This window comes from Typopeltis vanoorti, chromosome 1, assembly GCF_054136105.1.
Source record: "Typopeltis vanoorti isolate ZY-2024b chromosome 1, IOZ_Tvanoo_1.0, whole genome shotgun sequence".
Lineage (NCBI taxonomy): Eukaryota > Metazoa > Arthropoda > Arachnida > Uropygi > Thelyphonidae > Typopeltis > Typopeltis vanoorti.
In genome coordinates, this window is record NC_143549.1 from 85223862 (window position 1) to 85243077 (window position 19216).

At 36.8% G+C, this 19216-nt stretch overlaps 1 protein-coding gene across 3 annotated transcripts in view; it reads left to right on the forward strand.

Annotated features, from left to right (window-relative positions):
- Positions 1-19216, forward strand: part of Dip-C (dipeptidase C) — a 400748-nt gene that overhangs the window by 118992 nt on the left and 262540 nt on the right. For all 3 annotated transcript variants that reach the window (XM_090391828.1, XM_090391835.1, XM_090391843.1), the window contains exon 6: positions 6277-6338. In XM_090391828.1, the coding sequence (XP_090247954.1) occupies positions 6277-6338 (62 nt within the window). The remainder of the gene's footprint in view (positions 1-6276; positions 6339-19216) is intronic.

Here is a 19216-nt window from a genome sequence, read left to right on the forward strand (position 1 = left end):
GATGTGTATTCAATGTTGCAAAATGTAAGGTTTTAAAATTTGGAAAACAAAGATGGAATGCAGAATTTATGCTTGGTGAGGATTCATTGTTGGAGGTGGAAGAAATAAGCGATCTGGGGAGTGATAGTGGATAAGGATCTGAAATTTAGGGGATGCAGCCAAAATTGTGAAGACAACACAAAGGCTTCTGAGAATGATGGCGACTGACTAAGGTAGTTTCTGACCTCTGGAATGTTTAGTATGAGGAAAGATTGAGAAGATGTAATTTGCAGAGTCTGGTTCAGAGGAGGAAGAGGGGAGATATGATAGAGACCTACAAGTTGGTAAGGGGTTGTTATAAGATCAATGGTGGAGAAGTTCTACAGAGAATAGTAGCGGATCAGGGGAGAACCAGAGGTCATCCCTGGAAACTGTATAAAGACGGTGTGAGTAGGGGAGTGACAGGCAGGTTTTTTTTAGTGCAGAGTTGTAAATGATTGGAATGCCTTGCCTGAGAGTGTGGTGTCTGCAAGGAGTTAGAGTGTGTTTAAGACACGGTATGATGAGATGTGTGTGATAAAAGGACCTCCCAGATGAGTCTTTGACTCCATGAGGTCTTGGGGTAATAATAATAATAATATGCCTGAAGGCTTGTAGCCTGCATCCCTTTATCCACAGCTCATTTTAGAGCATGCTTTCATTGTGTTGTATCCATAAAAATTGGACAAGACAGCAGTGGGCTAATATATTCTTTACAGATGAGAGTCATTTTAGGCTCTCCTACTATTCTAGATGACACTTGATCTGGCATCAAAGTGGTGCTGCTTACAATTGCAAGAATGTTCTTGAAAGGGATAGATAAGGTAGTGCTACGGTCATGGTGGGGAGGCATTATACTTAATGGATGCACTGAGCTACAAGTGCTGGAAAAAATGACTATGACCGGTGAACGATATCGAAACAAAGTTCTTCAACTTCATGTTAGCTTGTTCTGTGGTGATGTAGGCAAAGAATTTATTTTTTATGAATGACAGTGACACACCATATTGTGCATGAGCAGCGGAGATACTACTGGAAACCAAGGATATTAATCAAATCGAGTTGCCAGCATGCTCCCCAGATCTCAACCTCATAGATGCAATAGGGAGATGCATTGCTGCTTGAAATCCCCTCCAGAAAACAAACAAGACCTTATCCTTACTCTGAAGGAGGAGGAGTTTATCAGTTTGTCTCAAGAACTTCTGAATCATTCGGTGATAAGCATGGTACAACATTGTGAGAGCTGCATTGCATTTCGGGATGGACATATCCCATACTGAAATGTATATGTGCATTATTTTCTGTAAGCACTGCATATTAATTTCTTAATACTGTCCTTTGTGTAACTTTTGTCAAAAATTATTGCAGTTTAATTTGTATGAAATTTGTAACATTTTTTGTGTATTATTATTATATGGGCGTCTTCATGGAGTCCAAAAGATTCATCCCAGGAGACCCAATTTATCATACCTCTCCATGAACCCATTAACAGAAAAAGAACTCTCAACTGACTCTGGCAACCCATTTCAGTCATTCACAACTCTCCAACAAAAAATCTAGTCCTCAGACCCCTATTAAACACACATATTTTCAACCTGCAGGGATGATCTCTTGTTTTAGTCCCTCTAGTCAAGTGCTGAAACATTTCCCCTGCATCTATCCTATAAAACCCTTTAAGCAATTTAAACGTTTCTATCATATTCCCTCGTTTTCTCCTATCAACCAACTTCTGTAATCCATACACACTTTCAATCTATCCTCATTCCACAGGCCAATCACCATCTTGATCACTCGCCTCTGAATCCTCTCCACTGCTTCCTCATCCTCAAGAAACCCAGGGGACCAGACTTGAGCACAGTAATCCAGATGTGGGTGTATCAAGACATTATAAAGAGGAATAAAAACTTCCTTATCTCCACTTGTTATGTGTTCTTCGATAGCCAAGTTATCTTATGGGCTATCTTAGCAATAAACCTTAGCTCTAAACTTTAACTCTCTGTCTACCACTAGCCCTAAATGTATAGCTTCATATATTTCCTGGAGTACAGTTCCATCAATGTGATACACAGCTTGTAATCCCAAAATGCACAAGTTTTTATATTTCTTGACATTAAACTGATACCCATTATCTTTTGCCCATACTGACAGCCTATTTAAATCATCCTGCAAGCTCTCCACATTACTTGATTAACTATTATGTTCCCTAATTTTGCATCATCAGCAAACAACAATGTTTCCTTTCAGGTTATTTCCTATATCATTTATGTATAAATTAAACAGCAATGCTCAGCACTGAACCTTGCAGCACATCTTGCATATCCATCCCCATTTGTTCTAATTTGTAAAACAGTGTTCCATGTGGTATTCTGTTAAATACCTTTGCAAAATTGAGCAAAATCATTGTGTAGCCATTTCCTTTATCCAACTCAGCTGTTACTCTTATCATAAACAGTTAGTAAATTATTAAGGCATGACTGACTCTTCACAAAGTCATGTTGACCCTCATACAGTATCATATTTTTATTTACCCATTCTTGAATTCTCTTCTTTACCAATTTTTCTAGTACTTTTACCACCACACCAGATACTGATTAGTCTATAATTTGCTACTGTAGTCCTAGAACCTCCCTTATGCAAAGGAATTATTTTGCCCTCTTTCCATTCCCTTGGAACTCTTTACAGATGAGATACAGAATAGTTAAGAGCCTAGTCAGAGGCATTTCCACTTCCCTTGCACCTTCTCGCAAAACCCAAGCTGATGTCCCATCCAATCACACATCTTTATTTAAATTGAGATTCTGAAATATCCTAAGAACCTCCAATTCATCCACCTTTTTTTTCCACATTAGTGTCTGTCACATACGTTAAAGAAGTAACCTTACTAGAATGATATACCCATGCAAAGTGGTCAACTAAGTAACAACTATTTTTTTCTGCTTTTGTCTCCTCATGACCAACATCACTCATTAAGCTTCATCTTCCACAGTCATTCTTCCTCTTACTTACATCATAATGAATGAACATTTTGGAATTTCCTTTGGCCAGCTTGGCCAAAAAATCTGATTTTTCCTTCCAGCCATGCTGGTCAGCTTTCTTACCTGAGTCCTGTGCTGTTCATGAGTTTGCTGGTCACTTTTCTCTTTATATAGCCTCCACAGCATTTTCTTCTTCTGCAGCTCATGCTTAATGATATTACTCTTCCGTTTAACTCCTATCTGATTAAACCTCCTTACCTTAGGTATATAATTTAATATTGCTTCCTGTAGATGACCCTCAACTATATACCATGCACTACTAGCATCCTTACCCTGCAGTGCTTCATACCATGTCACAGCTTCTTCCTAAGTTTGTCCTAATCACCTGCCTGCTAGTTCCACATATACCTCCCCCCTTCTTGACTGAATATTCCTCTTGTTGTGCAATCTCCAAAGTCAAGACTGCATGGTCATTTTCACCAGTCGGAGGCAATGTGGTCACCTTGGTTATGGATTGCTTTTCTGATCCTATTATCATCACATGCTGCCTCAAGTAATCATCTCCCAGTGGGTATATAAATTCTATTTCCTTCTTGCCATGTTATCTTTCTTCATTTCAGTCTATATCTTCATAGTTGAAGTCCCTCAAATAATTACTCAACCTGTACTCATTGTTAAATTTGGTGATGAATGTCTTCGAGATCATCTGTATAACTCTCTGCCCTATAGCAACAACTGTATATTTTGTCTTATTAGCCTTAATCTCACACCAGACTGCTTCAAATGAAAAGCCACTCTCCTGCCTTTCCCTTATTCCTTTTGGTTGCAATCATCAGCAGGACTCCCCCCCCCCCCATTGTATCTTCTCTATCTTCCCTGAAAATACTAAACCCTTTACATTCTATCCCTGTAACTACATCATCTGCTGTTAGCCAAGACTCACTAGTACCTGTAACTTTTGGCATTGTTGCACCAACCAATGCCATAAATTACTCCCTTTTGTTCCTGATACTTCTGGCATTAGTATATAGAGACTGCAGCATAGGCCACCACCCACCTTCCTGAATTGACTACCCTATTCAATATTTTTGCTTGAGAAACTAGGTTCTGCATTCTCACACTCTCTCGCCTCATGGTGCCTTCACACAGACTCATTTGCTTCCACCCTAATTGCTTAAGTTTTCCTGAATTTGCACTTCAGCATGCTTGGTGAAAGCTCTCTCTCTCTCATTGTACAAATCCTTCTTTCCATCCTTCAGTTTTTTGCCTCTTCTAACAATTCCTTTACATCCTCCCTCATAGAATACTTCTCACTTTTCAAATAAATTGTACCAACCAAGACAATCATATCCTTCAACTTATCTTTTTGCATCTAGATGGACATGGCTAATATCATGAATTTTTGCACTCAGAAAACACGATTTTGTCACACTTTCATTAAGTAACCCCTGATCATTGAGTCACCATATATAAATTTCTCCTTGTTTTTCTTTTTTGCTCACTCATCTTTATTAGTATTACTGCAGACTGCCTGCTTCTTTCTCTTTTCGGCCCTGCTAATCTCTTGTTGCTTCTGCAATTTTTCAGTTTCTCTCTTTGCCCTGTGAAGGCTCTATTTCTGCTTCCTCATTCTGTTCTGTAGAAGCATATATGTGAATGATCAGCATATCTCTAGGTTTAGACTTCACTAGAATTGCCATTACTCTACCTGATTTTTTGATGACATGGATAATGTTTTTATTAGTTTTCTTCTCTACAGTGAACGCTGCACCTCTCCAAATGTTTTGACTCAAAATCTGATGATCCTTTTCGAAAGGTTTCACTTATTCCTAGTATACTAATATTCAGTCTCTCCATTTCTCTCATCACATTAGCCAATTTCCCACATTTATTCAATCCTCTTACATTCCAAGTAGCAATATTCAAGCAATTTCTGCATTGAGTTTCTTTATAGCAGTCACGGACTGATGATACCGCAGGGCCTGCTACATCACTCTGACACCACCGTTCCGGGCATTGAGACTAGCCGGGCTTTATTTTTTTTCTGTTTAGATGATGGTTTACATAGCAGCAATTGCCTACTGTTTAAAAAATTTATTCCTGTTTAGTATTGAATATTATAGCTCTGTTTCCTGATCACTATTACCCAAATATAACATTTTGTAATTTCAATGTATGTTACCCTGGCTTCTGGGGGTCTTAGTAACATCATTTATGTCAACATGGTATTTCCTTATCTCTACTGTCTTTGCCTCTTTACAATTGGTACTTCTGATGAAGTGCTCTGATGATGATGAGGTGTTCTCAGTGTGGTGATTTCCTGATATGGTGGTGTCAGTAACCAATGTAATTAGTTTTCACTATTGGCACTGGTTCCCTGTATTTAGTACAAAATACAGTTTGGTCAGCAAGTCCTAAATTGCTAACATATCCTCATTTCATTCAGTTAATTGATTGCACCACAAGAAGATAAGGATTGAACATTAGTTATAAGCCCTGATCAGTTTCACTCATTCCTTGACAGACTATGTAGAAGTTTGCTCTCCCAGTTATCTAGTTTTGATACTAAAGTGACCCCTTTAGACTTAAAAGTCTTAACTTGAAGAATGTTTAAAGAAATTTCGTTTAACTATTCAGTTGAATAACTTTTAATTAACAATAAATTAGTATTGTCATAATTTCTTTTCATAATTAAACTATTGACACAAGTAGAAATACATTCAATAGTTTTGGCAAACTTTAAAAACTGTTTTAACTATAGTTAACCATCGATATGCTGTCATTAAATTGGTAATTTACCACTAAAATATAAAACTTTTTTTTAGGTCTCAGATATTTTAACAAACATATACCTTTAAGTTCAAGTTTGAAATGCAGATCAGAATAGAGTTTGGAATGTGAAATATAGATTGCAGTACAGAATTTGAAATACAAATAGTGGAAACTTTGCAGTAGGAGATTAATAATAATATGAACTTAATCATATAATACTGACATAGTAGCCTCTACATCCCTTTAGGGTGCATGTGCATATCAGCAAATCAATTATGATGATCCTTAAGCATTAATTGTTTGCACTATTTTGGAGCCTTCCATTAAATACAGTCAAGGTACACATGGTAAAAATAGCTGGAAAAAAATTTCATTAACTGTAGGGAACTTTTCTCAGAAGCCAACTGCTTTTGATATATAAAGTTGCTTAAACATTTTTCTTTTTAATGTCATACTCATTTTTATTTCTTATTCAAATTTTTTTATCACTTCTCATGATTTTCATTTACAGAAAGGAAGAAACACAGATAGTGGAAAACTGTGTCGTGAAGCTGCCTTTGAAGGAATTGGAAAGTAAGTAATTTTTTAGTTTTATGATTTCTAAAAAAAATGTGAATGTTGTTTCACCTCATCTCTTTTTTTTTACATCAGTTTTTCACTTGCAGAAATAAGCTATATGTCAGCATCCTATTTCGTTTACCACCCATTGGCTTAGACTGTCAGCAGTATACACTGAGTGACCACTTTATTACATCAGCATTTAATAATAAGCAAGATCTCCCCTTTTGCCTTAAGAACAGCCTAAATTTTCTATGACATTGATTCAGTTAGGTGTCTAAAATGTCCCTCTACAATGTTTGCCACACTGTTACGATAGATTTTCCCAGTTGTAGATTAGATGGTGTCACATTGCTGCTGATAAATGCTTGTTTACCATATCCCAGAGATGCACTATTAGGTTGAGGTCTGGGGACTGAGCTAGCACTGAAGTAAAGGAAACTTGCTATCATGTTCCTGAAACCACTTCAATACACTACACATCTTATGGTGTATAGTGCATTGTTTTGCTGGAAGTAGCCATTTGACAATGGGTGAACTACAGCCATGGATGGGAACATGATCAGCAGTGATGTAAAGATAGGCTATGGCATTCAGGTGGTGTTCAGCTGGGATCAAGAGACCTAACATGTGTCAAGAAAAGCATTTCCCACACCATTCTGCCACCAACAACAATAGACTGAGCTGTTGCTGCTTGGCAGGAAGGGTCCATGGCTTCATGCTATTGTTATCATATTCTGGTTCTGCCATCAGCATGATACAGTACAAACTGGGATTCATCAGAACAGGCAACATTTTTCTAGTTGTCAACTGTCCAGTGTTATGATCCTGTGTCCACTGAAGCCACATCTTCCTTTACTTAACTGACAGCATCAGGACCTGGGATGATTTTCTGCTCCTGTATCCCATATGTGATAGCTTGTGATGAACTGTGCACTCCAAGATGATGTTCTGATCACCGCTCTTGTACTGAGCTGTGATTTGACAGGTTGTGGCCCTCCTATCATGTTTCACAATCCTTGTGTTGTGTCGCTTTCTTCCTTATCACAACTATTTTAACCTTTTATGCTATATCTCCGTAATACACTCTATCAGGTAGCACGTGGTACCTCTGAGGGACAATGGAATTTCCTCGAGAATGAGGCAATACCAGAGTATCAGAGTGTCTGAGATTTACCTCTCGTAAAACGCCAAGAAATTTATTTGTTTCGCTGCGCCACTTAGCGCTATTAGATTATTAATATTAACAACCAAGAGGTAATCTCAGGACAGTACTTAATGATACCTATCAACTTTGCAGACGTGGCCAAAATATACCCTTTTTAATATCCCGCATAGGTTCGCATTAATATTTTATAAGCGGTGCATCGGATTCCAGAAATCATAGAAAGTCTTTGTTAGAATCAAAAGCAAGGTTTATTATACTCAAAAGTTGATACACATAATAACATAAATTAAAATTCCATCTTAAGGGAGTTCCAGACAAGGTATATAATATTCAAACACTACTATTACACTTATAAAATATTATACAGTAGCTTCCTAAAGTAAGAATTATATTAACCTTCACTAATGCATTAGTCATGTACTATTATCACAATCAATCTAAAACTCCGTAGCTCTGTCAGACTACACAAGATAACATTCATATCTTTCACAATCTCTTTATATTATGCCAATTCTTTACTCCAACATATCCTTAACTTCATTCAGTATAAAGGCGAACTTTAACACAACGACAGATAGTAAGATTAAATTCAATATCCCTCTAACTGATAGCAATACAATCTTATCCTATATCATTAATGTTCCTACGGCCACCGAGACCGTAGCTGCCTATCGGGATCCCTCCGATACCGAGGGCACTCTCACCCTATGCCACCACGAGAGAGAGAGAGAGAGGAACACACACAGGAGATCCAGGAACAGAAAGCCTTATTTCAGGGTCGCATGACCCTTATATTTCCCTCTTTTCTTCTCGGCGTTTCTCGCCCTATTCGATGTCCAGCGAACTCTCACATGTTATTACGTCATGGCGTCCGTTCTCTCCCCTGCTATCACACGTATGCTGACATCACGTTGTTTGCTTGGGGCGAGCCGCTTCCTCGCATACAGCTCCGTGACCTTTGGACTTCACTCCCCCCCACTATTGAATTTGTGCTTGCATTCCATAATTCTTTTATACATGAACTTTTATAATGCTCTGTTACTGTTTTATACCTTCAATATTAATTTAATCACATTCGTGAATGGCACAAAATACATACTTATTTACCCTTTTATAGCAGAACATGCTTGATACATATATACATATTACTTATTTTACACTCAGAGGCAATTTACTGTATTTATCTCATTCTTTTGTTTGGAAAAGCATGTTAGACTGTGATAAGATAGGAGTTCATAAATTTCCACTCTATCACAATCTAACACTTGCCATTCTCTGATCTTGTGCATCAATGAGCTGTTTCCATCCACAGGACTGTAATTGGCTTGAAATTGTCTGGTCATTACATCTGAAAATCGCAGAAGAGTAGACAGTTTATAGGTTACAGGCACAAGCAATAATATTCTGCTCAAAGTCACTTAAGTTGCACCTTTTACCCCCTTCTGATGCACTAAACAAAAAAACAGAATTTGGGATGCCTATCTGCCCGATTTTTCTAGCAAACTGCAGCTACATGATTCAATATCTTTAAGAACAGTTTATTTTTCTAAATGGGGAGATGTTCCTAATAAAGTGGCCACTTAGTGTATGTTCATTATGTCTGAAGATTTTTGCACATTCTTGGGCCAATTTTCCTGTTTTACATAGAGATAAAAAATTGTTCTATTGATGTTGATGCATCTCTGTCTCTGACCTTTTGTGGGTGGGATTCTCTCTCTCTCTTTCTCTCTCTCTCTCACACACACACACACACACAAAAAAAACCTCTTAGACTGGCTATCTTAGTGTTATGCCTAAGGAAGTTATAATGAAGTTCTTCATATCACAGATTGGACCTGAATGTAGATCACTTTCCCAGGAAAAGCTAAATAAATTGACACAGAGATGCTGTCCTTTAAAAAGCTTTTCCTTTATTTCTTCATCTGTTGCCTATGATGCTCTGAAAGTTGAAGTTTTTGTTCATCTAAATTCATGCTAGTGAACTTTATTTTTATTTTTTTTCAGAATAATAATTTGTTTGTATGAAATCTATCAAATTTTTAAATGGAATATATCAAAACTTTAATTGATTCTGGTGGTTCATAAGAAGTTGTCTATTTGCAAATTAAAAATTGTACAATAAAAAAAAAAGTTTCTTCACATAAAGCAATAGATATATTGTGACAATGTTTCTGTACAACATAAAGGAGGTTTTACATCTTATTAGGGTAGTCACAATGGCTGCTTGTTTCTCACACTATTTCTTGCCGGTGACTTCCAAGTTTTCAAGCGGTATATGTATGGGATAGTGTTAAATTTTGAATGAAGAATTTTATGATTTATTAATACTTCATTCATGATTTAACATGAATTGCATTTCCTGAGCTAAGTTTGCTCCTAAATAAATTGTAATTTTTTTTTTTAGTTATTTTATCTTGTATAAATTATTAATATAACTTGTAAATGTATCCTAAGTGAACTGTAAAATCTTCATTTTATTTGTTGTTACGGAAAGTGAAAGTATTTCTAACGGACTCTGCTAATGTGATTTGATTGGCTGCTGTCAGAAAACTAAGTTATTTCATGATAGTGCATGCCTTAGCATTGAGAACTGTACAACGATCATGTGATAATTTTGTGGTTTGGGCGGGAAAAAGAGAGAGGATTTATGAGATAGAGGAAGAAGGAACGAGAAGGAAAATGGAGTGAGTGTAGAGAGATGTAACCTAACTTGAGATCGAACGTCGCAACAAAGATTTGGAGGGTTGTTCTGATTATAATGAATCTTACTTCAAACTCATAACTATTTATAGTTTCCTGTCACCTTGTAAAGGAATTTACCTGAGTGAATGGATAATAATAATATGATTGAGATTTATCATAAGACAAGTTATTATGAGCAAGAAAATATCTTTTCCAGTCTTGGCAAATAAGTTGTTGAACTCAGGGATACTACAAGTTTTGTGTCGTCTATAGTGGAAGATTATCGAATGCCTAGAAGTGATGTAAGAATTTTCCATAATGTGCAAGCTGTGATGATCATACTGGTAAGAATATCTATTCTTTAACTAACATGTGATAGTGTTGCTTGTGTCTGAAGAACTTGGTAAAATTTCATGTTGCTGAAGCCAGCTAGTCCAGCTTGATTGAGTGATATTATAAAACATTTCCTTGTAAAAAAAAAAAAAAATGTGAGCAACTTCATTAAAGAAATAGTTCGTGTTTGAATGTGTTATCTCACAATGCATATGTATATTTAAGGCTGAACCTTTTAAGAACTATTTTAATCCTCTGATAGATATTGAAGTTGCCAGTTAAGTGTTGATAAACTTAAAGTTTATGATTATTCTATGAGACTGAAAAGAATTAAATTTCAAGAGTTTAACTGAATATTGTTGTTGTTTAAAGTGAAACTAAGTTGAAATCATAACGGATGAGAATTGTGAAAGCCTTATACATAAGTTCTAGCAGTAAATGATATACTCAGCTGAGTAGAATCTAATTTCTTTATAGAATGCATAAATTGTTTTCTAATTGTATTGGTCTTAATAGAGTTCTTGTTTCTTATGTAAGAATAATTTTGTGAGAGAATTAAATATCTTGTTTAACTTGATTCTTATGCTTGCCTAATTTCAGTTTCATTGCACCGCTCATTAAAATACAAATCTTGCAGGAAACCCTATATATAAGTAAGATAATTTCGGCCTGTAGTAAGTTCTCATAGCTGTAGTGCTAATTGGTGCTTGATTCCCTCATAAAAATTGTGTGATTTCAAACATAGAATGGTGCAATATAATAAAAATTTTCTTTATGTTTGAAAGTGGGGTCAAACAACAGCTAGCAAATATAAGGTTGAACGAAAGACAGACACAACAATAGGATATATATATATATATTTACTCCTTCACATTCAGAGTGGTTTAAACTTTTAAATTAAAAGAAAACACCAGAAACTAAAATACAGATCTAACTCGCACATAGATTTGTATCCTAGGATCTCACATCAATAAACATCTTGTTTTCTAAATTAACCCATTAATTCATTAAAACCATTAAGAGATTGAGTCTTTATGCTTTTGTAACTAAAATAAGTCTTTCAATATCAAATCAGTAACTTAACTATGCAAGTGCCATTGTATTCTTCAAATCACAATGAGAAAGACACTTAAATGTACACAACTTCCTTACAATCACGTAAACTAACATATATTACTGTAATTTCAGTTTCTTGCTTCCTGAAACTGAAATGATAGAAACTTTTATTCTTTCTTGAATTCACATAGGAGAAAGACTAACATAAAACAGCTCTCTATATGATAAGTTATTCAAGTTCTTATATCTTTAAATCATAAAACACTGAAGCCATATCTTGTCTTCATCCAGTGCATTTTAATAACTTCACTTTTTGTATAAAAATAGCAACAAGCTCCATTGAGCAAACTACTGAAAACCATATCATCACTTCAGAATGAATAAAATTTCTATATGAAAGTCTCAATATTTTTCTTAAAACTATATCAACAGTTTTGTCACTTCAGAACAACTCTGCCTTCTTTATGAAAGGGTCTGATGAAATAACTAATACTCTGAACTGTTAGAAACCACTTATCAGATCGAGAATCCTAAATAAAACAACTTTACTGGGCTCATTTCTATATGAACTGGAAATCAATAAAGTTCTTCAGTTTTAACTAATATAAATCCTATAGTATTAATGACTACAATAAACTTGATACTTAAGGATATATCCTCTCTGCTTTCCATTTCTAACTCTTCTAATTTCTGTTCAGTCTTCATATATTGAAGACGAAAACTTTGCAGTTTTTCTCCTGCTGTGTTCCTTTTCTACTTCCAACAGCTTAAATGTTTAATAAAATCAATGATATTCTTTTTACTTCTATGCATGCTCAGAAATGCTTCAGTCCACTATTGTACAGTGCCATTACTGCTTTTGATGCTGGGCTTGAAACAACAAAGTTCTTCCTTCACAGCACAGAAAAATCTATTTAATTATAATTTCAAAATGAAACACACATAAATGATAACAATTTTTCATTTATTTCACAATCTTTTACTAATGTAAGTTGATTTATTTTGCACGCAATGTATTACAGTGGTAATTTTTGCTTCCCTCACTATTAACACCATAAACAACATGTGTCTACATACAAATATCACAAGCATATTAACACTTGACAGCTTAAAAAAATTTAAAATTAACCTCTAACAACTAAATAAATAAATTTATTTCATTTCATTTCTAAGAAAGATTTCAGTAGCTAAAAGATAAGAATAACATTGCAAAATGTCTTGCTCTTGACATACAAAAAGAACATATAAAATATACATACTGTTACCATTATGGCAAGTTAAGTGTAAAAAATATTGAGCTTTTCTCAAAGTCCGTTTTTACAAGAGGTGTCTGTTTTTACAAATTATTTTATAAATTATTCTTAAATTATTAAATGAGATAAGCAGTGACAGAACAGTGGAATAAATGTTCAAGAGGAATGCAGTTAGTAGTTTATATTAATACTGGAGGTAGAAAGTCTGACTTTTTCTACGTCAAATGTGGAAAGTCATCTGGAGTAGTCATTTCTGACCAGTCCTTCATTTAAGAAAGATTGGTCAGAAAGTTACATTCTAGAGGTCTGTTAAATGCAAGCATATTATTATGTGGGCATATTATTATATTATATAATGCATGCAAGCAGATTATTATATTGGCAACTCTGTGGAATTTTTAGACTCATCAAGATAGTTAATAAACTTTATGTCAAACCCTATCCAGTATCTGTGCAACATCTCTCATACTTTGCTCTGAACTCATTCATAGTCATGACACCCACAGCAGACTGACAACCTAGTCCACTCATTCACCACTCTCCAAGCAGAAAATCTAGTCCTCACATTCTTACCAACCACAGAGTTGCCCATATAATAATAGCCAAGGATGCTCCCTAGTTCTTCCACCAACAGACCTATTCTGAAAATTTTCCTCTGTATTAATCCTGTAAAACTCTTCATTAATTTGTATGTCTCTAGCATATGACCTCTTTTTCACCTGTAAACTGTCCACAAATCTTCAACCATCCTTGTAAGGTAGATTTCATAGCCCTTTCACCATTTTGGTCACTTATCTCTGTATCCTCTCCTCCTTCTCATCATCATTCCAAAGAAAAGAAACCCAGGTGACCAGTTTGTGCACAGTAGTCAAGATGGGGATGTTACAAAGGGCCCTATGATTAGGAGAATTAAAGGTGAAAAAATCAGAGGTGTATCAAGTGTTGCTTGGGTTAAATGAAGGCTGTGGGAATGGATGACATATCACCACATATTTTAAAAGAATGTGCAAAAGAGTTGCACATTCTTTTGCAAAGTATGTAAATAATACCTCTCCACGAGCTTGGTTTGAGAACAAGTTTCCAATTATAGACCGGTTGGTGTATCTGCAATTGTGATCAAAGAGTTGGAAAAATTGCTTAAAAATAGAATACAGCATTGGGTTTTTTTTTTTAATTTTTTTTTATTATTGTTCCGGGCAACTCCAAGGAGTCCTTAAACTCATCGAGGGAGGCCCTAACATCATGTCAAGAACAACTATTCGACATTGACACAGTATCTATCATACCTTGCCTTGAACTCATTCACGGTCGTAGCACCCACAACAGACTCTGGAAGCTTATTCCACTCATTCACCACTCTCCAAGTAAAAAACCTAGCTCTAACACCCTTGTCAACCACGCTCTTGCCCAGCTTCCATGCATGGCCCCTAGTCCTCCCACCACCAGTCATATTTTCAAAAATATCTTCTGGATCAATCTTATAGATACCCTTCAGTAATTTGAATGTCTCAATCATATCACCCCTCCTTTGCCTATTGTCCAATCTCTGCAACCCACAAATCTTCAACCTATTCTCATAAGGTTCATTCCACAGACCTGCTATCATCTTTGTCACTCGTCTCTGGATCCTCTCCCCTTCCTCTCCATCACGAAGAAACCCTGGTGCCCATAACTGGGCACAGTAGTCCAGATGGGGTCTTATCAAGGCTCGATACAGAGGAACAACAACTTGTTTGTCTCTGCATGTTAAAGCATTTTTCAGAAGCCAAGTGATTTGATGAGCTGATTTAGTCACTTTTGCAATGTGCCCCCTAAACTTCAATTCCCTATCCACCAACACTCCCAAATCCCTGGCCTCATCAATCTCCTGGAGTAGTTTCACCAATGCGATATACTGCTGCTATTCTTTTCACCCCAAAGTGCATAACCTTACACTTTGCCACATTAAATTGACATCCATTTTTCCTAGCCCAGTCCTCCAAACTATCCAAATCATCCTGTAAAATTTTGACATCCTGTGCACTCACAATTGCTCTACCCAACTTTGCATCATCAGCAAACAAGTGAACACTTCCTCTCAAATCCTTTCCTATATCATTGATGAACAAATTGAAAAGCAGTGGTCCAAGAACAGAGCCCTGCGGCACACCACTAGTCACAAGCCATCTTTTAGACTCCACTCCTGAATAAACCACTCTCTGGTATCTCTCCTTCAATCACCCTCCTATCCATCTCACCAACCCTATATCTATCCCCATCTGCTCCGGTTTACTGATTAGGGTTCCATGTGGTATCCTGTCAAAGACCTTGGCAAGGTCGAGTAGAATCACTATAAACCCATTACCCCTATCCAGTTCAGCCGTCACTGTGTTATAAAACGTGAGTAAGTTACTGAGGCATGATCTACCCTTCACAAAACCATGTTGTCCCCCATACAATATCCCATTTTCATCTATCCAATCCTGTATTCTTTTCTTGACTAATTTCTCTAAGACCTTGATAGTGATTCCTGATATGCTAATCGGTCGGTAATTTACAACAGCAGTCTTGGAACCACCTTTATGCAGTGGAACTATTTTCCCCTCTTTCCACCCCCTCGGGACTAACCCAGACCCGAGACTCAAATTAAACAAAATGGTCAAGGGTACTGACAATTCTTTAGCTGCTTCTCGTACGACACGAGCTGGTATACCATCCAATCCCATGGATGTATTGACATTGAGGTTATGCAATAGACTACTCACCTCCACTTCATTCACCACAATTTCCGTATAATGTACTGGTTTATTCGTTTCTGCAATGTCACCACCTGGTTGATATATACTTGCAAAGTGCTCACTCAGTAACTCAACTATATCAACTGATTCAGTTACCTCCCTACCATCGGCATTCTTTAAAATCATTCTGCCATGTACATTTTTCCTTTTACTTGCTACATATCTAAAAAACTGTTTAGGATTCTCTTTAGCCTGCATGGCCAATGTTCTTTCGTAATCCTTTTTTTGCTTTTCTTACCACACTCGTTACCCTTCTGGCCTGCGCTTTATACCGTTCATGTGCCTGCCGGTCACCTTTCTCCTTAAATTCCCTCCATAGTTGTTTCTTTTTTTGCAGCTCAAGCTTAATGGTGTTATTCATCCATTTAACCCCTACTTGATTTATTATTCGGACTCTAGGTATACAGTCAGCCATTGCTTCATGCAAACACTTCTTAACTGCCTCCCATGCACTATCAACTTCTAGTCCTTGCAGTTGTACATGCCATGGCACTGAACCAATCAAACTCCTAAGCTTGTCATACTTTCCAGCCCGATAATTCCACATATACCCTGTCTTAATTGAAAATTCCACACCTTTAGCCACCTCCCAAGTCAAGACCCTATGATCACTCTCACCAATTGGTGGCAATGTGGTCATATTTGTTACAGCCAAATCCTCAGATGTAATTACTAGGTCAAGCACTCTCTGACCCCTAGTATTTTCCATTACATGCTGTCGCACATAGTTATCCCTTAATAACCGCATAAAATCCAATTCCTTCCTCCCGTGTGTCCTCTCCTCACTCCAATCAGTGTGACCATAGTTGAAATCACCCATAATAATTACCCTCCTTCCACTCATTTCTTCTATATGCTTGTGCATACTGTCACCACCATCTTTTCCATTACCTGGTCTATAGCAGCACCCAATTGTATATTTAGTTCTGCTAGCCACAATCTCACACCAAATGGCCTCAAATATGCTCTTTTCTCTGTCCTGCAATTCAACTTCTATTTTCCTTGGCTGTAGCTCATCAGCTATCATCAACAATACTCCTCCCCCATTTTATTCTCCCTGTCATTCCTGAACACACTATATCCATCACATTCAATCCCACTAGCTATATCATCTACAGTCAGCCATGATTCACTAATACCAATAACCTGTGGTCTGGAAGTGCCAACCATGGCCAAAAACTCTTCCTTCTTGTTCCTAATACTCCTAGCATTAGTGTACATGAATTTAAGACCCCCATCAGCCCCAACCCTACCTTGATGCCTTATATTAACTATCCCACTCTGATTTGTTGTCCTTATTCGCTCGGGCATATTATATTCATTCATACATTCAACTGCCTCCCTGAGGACTGTATATCTACCCCCCCTCCCCTTAATAAATCTTGTTTCCCTGAATTTACACATCCACTACATTCAGCAACACTTTCTCAAGTCTCCTTACACCGTAACCATTCAAATGCAAGTCATCCATCTTATATAGATCATTTTGCCCATCGAACTCACTCCACACATCCACAAATTCCACACCACTCATCATACATAACCCACGCATAAAGTCATTCGCAATTATGGCCCTCCTTTTAAACATTTCACTGTCATACCGTGGCAAAAGACTAATCATTCTAACTCTTTCACTCTTTTCTTTTACTACCTCAAACAATTCATTCAGGTCTTCTATCATTTCCATTTTATCTCCTTTCAAATCATTCGTACCTGCCACAACAATCATTTCTTTCACCCTTTCCTTTTGCTCTCTAATAGACTCAGTTACATCCTTTATGGTCGCATCAGGTTGGTACGATTTTGTCAAATCCTCTACTAACACACCTCGTACTAACGAGTCTCCATACAGCACTCTATCCTTCATTTTGTTCATGTTCACACTCATACGCCTATTTTTCCTGTCATACTTTTTATTATTGGCTGGTTCATTCAGTCGACTTTTGCTCATACACTCTAGCTGCTGTTTGCCCTTTGTATCGCACCTTTCAACAACGCGATCTCACTCATTGCATCTATCTCATCTTTTTTATTCTCTGTAAAACCATTAATACTATCATTCACACTCTCACAATTCTCTGGTACAACCTCGCCGTTTCTTGTCGTATCCCTATTTTCTTCATTCTGAAGTTTGACAAAAATATCACACTCACGATCCGAAATACACTTCAATTCCTCATTCTCCCTATTTTCTACACACATTCACTCCTTTATTATCATCTAACCACACTCTGACCGCACTCCGCAAAGCGTACATTTCGCAGATAGTACACTGAATCATCTCCTTTACATTACCGTTCTTGAAAGAAGATGGCGAACCATCATTACTGGCCGCCATTTTCCTTCGTACTGGAGCCATACTTAGTAGTAATGTATTTTATCAAATTATAAATACCAAAAACACACAAACAGACACACTAAGATATGCAAGGCAAACAAAACTACGCAATATTAAAGTAAATTTATTAACGATAACTGAAAATAACGCTTATCTTATCAGGAGCTTTCACGAACACTACACGCTACGAATCCCTCTAGCGGCAACTTCCCAACATAGATTATGTTATAAAACACTTTAGTACACTAACTACACTAATAAAACTACAATAATATACTAAAATTACACAATTAAATCTAACAAAATATTTAATAAATCAACAAAAATCACAAATCTTTCAGGAGCTCTCTGACAGTACGTCTTTTCACCAGCTAGCCTCGACACCATTATCCTTGGGTTGATGGACATTAGATTTTCTGTGACAGTCAGCATCGGTTTGTGAAGGGCAGGTCTTGTTTTATTAATCTGCTTATCTTTTGTGATAAGGTGACAAATGTATTGGATAAGGGAGAATCATATACAATGATATTCTGCAAGTGTTTGATAGATGACCACATGATAAGTTGGTATACAAGCCGCAGAGGATAGTAATAGATAGTATATATTGATTAGATGGATTGAAGATTTGCTTTCTGAATGATACCAGCAAGTTGTGTATGATGGAGCAGTGTCTGAGAGAAGGAAAGTGACCAGTGGCATGCCTCAGGGTTCTGTTCTTGGGCTTCTGCTGTTTAACTTGTTTGTTAATGATATTTGATGTGGATTGACTGGGGATCTTCAAATTGCCGATGATGCAAAGTTAGGTAGAATTATCAGGAGTAGTACTTATGTTAATTCTACAGGAAGATTTAAATAGACTTTTAGCTTGGACAAATAAGTGAGGCTGCAGTTTTAATATTAATAAATGCAAAATGTTACATTTTGGGGGCACAGAGATATAAGGCTACGTCCTGTATTGGTGGAGCTGTACTTCAGGAAGTGAATGAGATTCGGGATCTTGGAGTGATGGTAGATATGGTAGACAGTGGACTGAAGTTCTGAGGGCACATCTCAAGTGCAAAGACTGCACATTGCATTGCTGCTATGATAAAAAGTAGATTGACATGTGGGATAAGTAAGTAGTGGTACCTCTAATGCGCCACTACCCATAGTCCATATGTGATCTGACTCCATGGTCAGACCATGTATGGACTATTGTGCTAGATTTGATCACCTAGTTTTCATTGTGATGTGGAAACACTAGAGGTCCAAAGACAATTGACCAAAGTGATATCAGGACTCCGGAG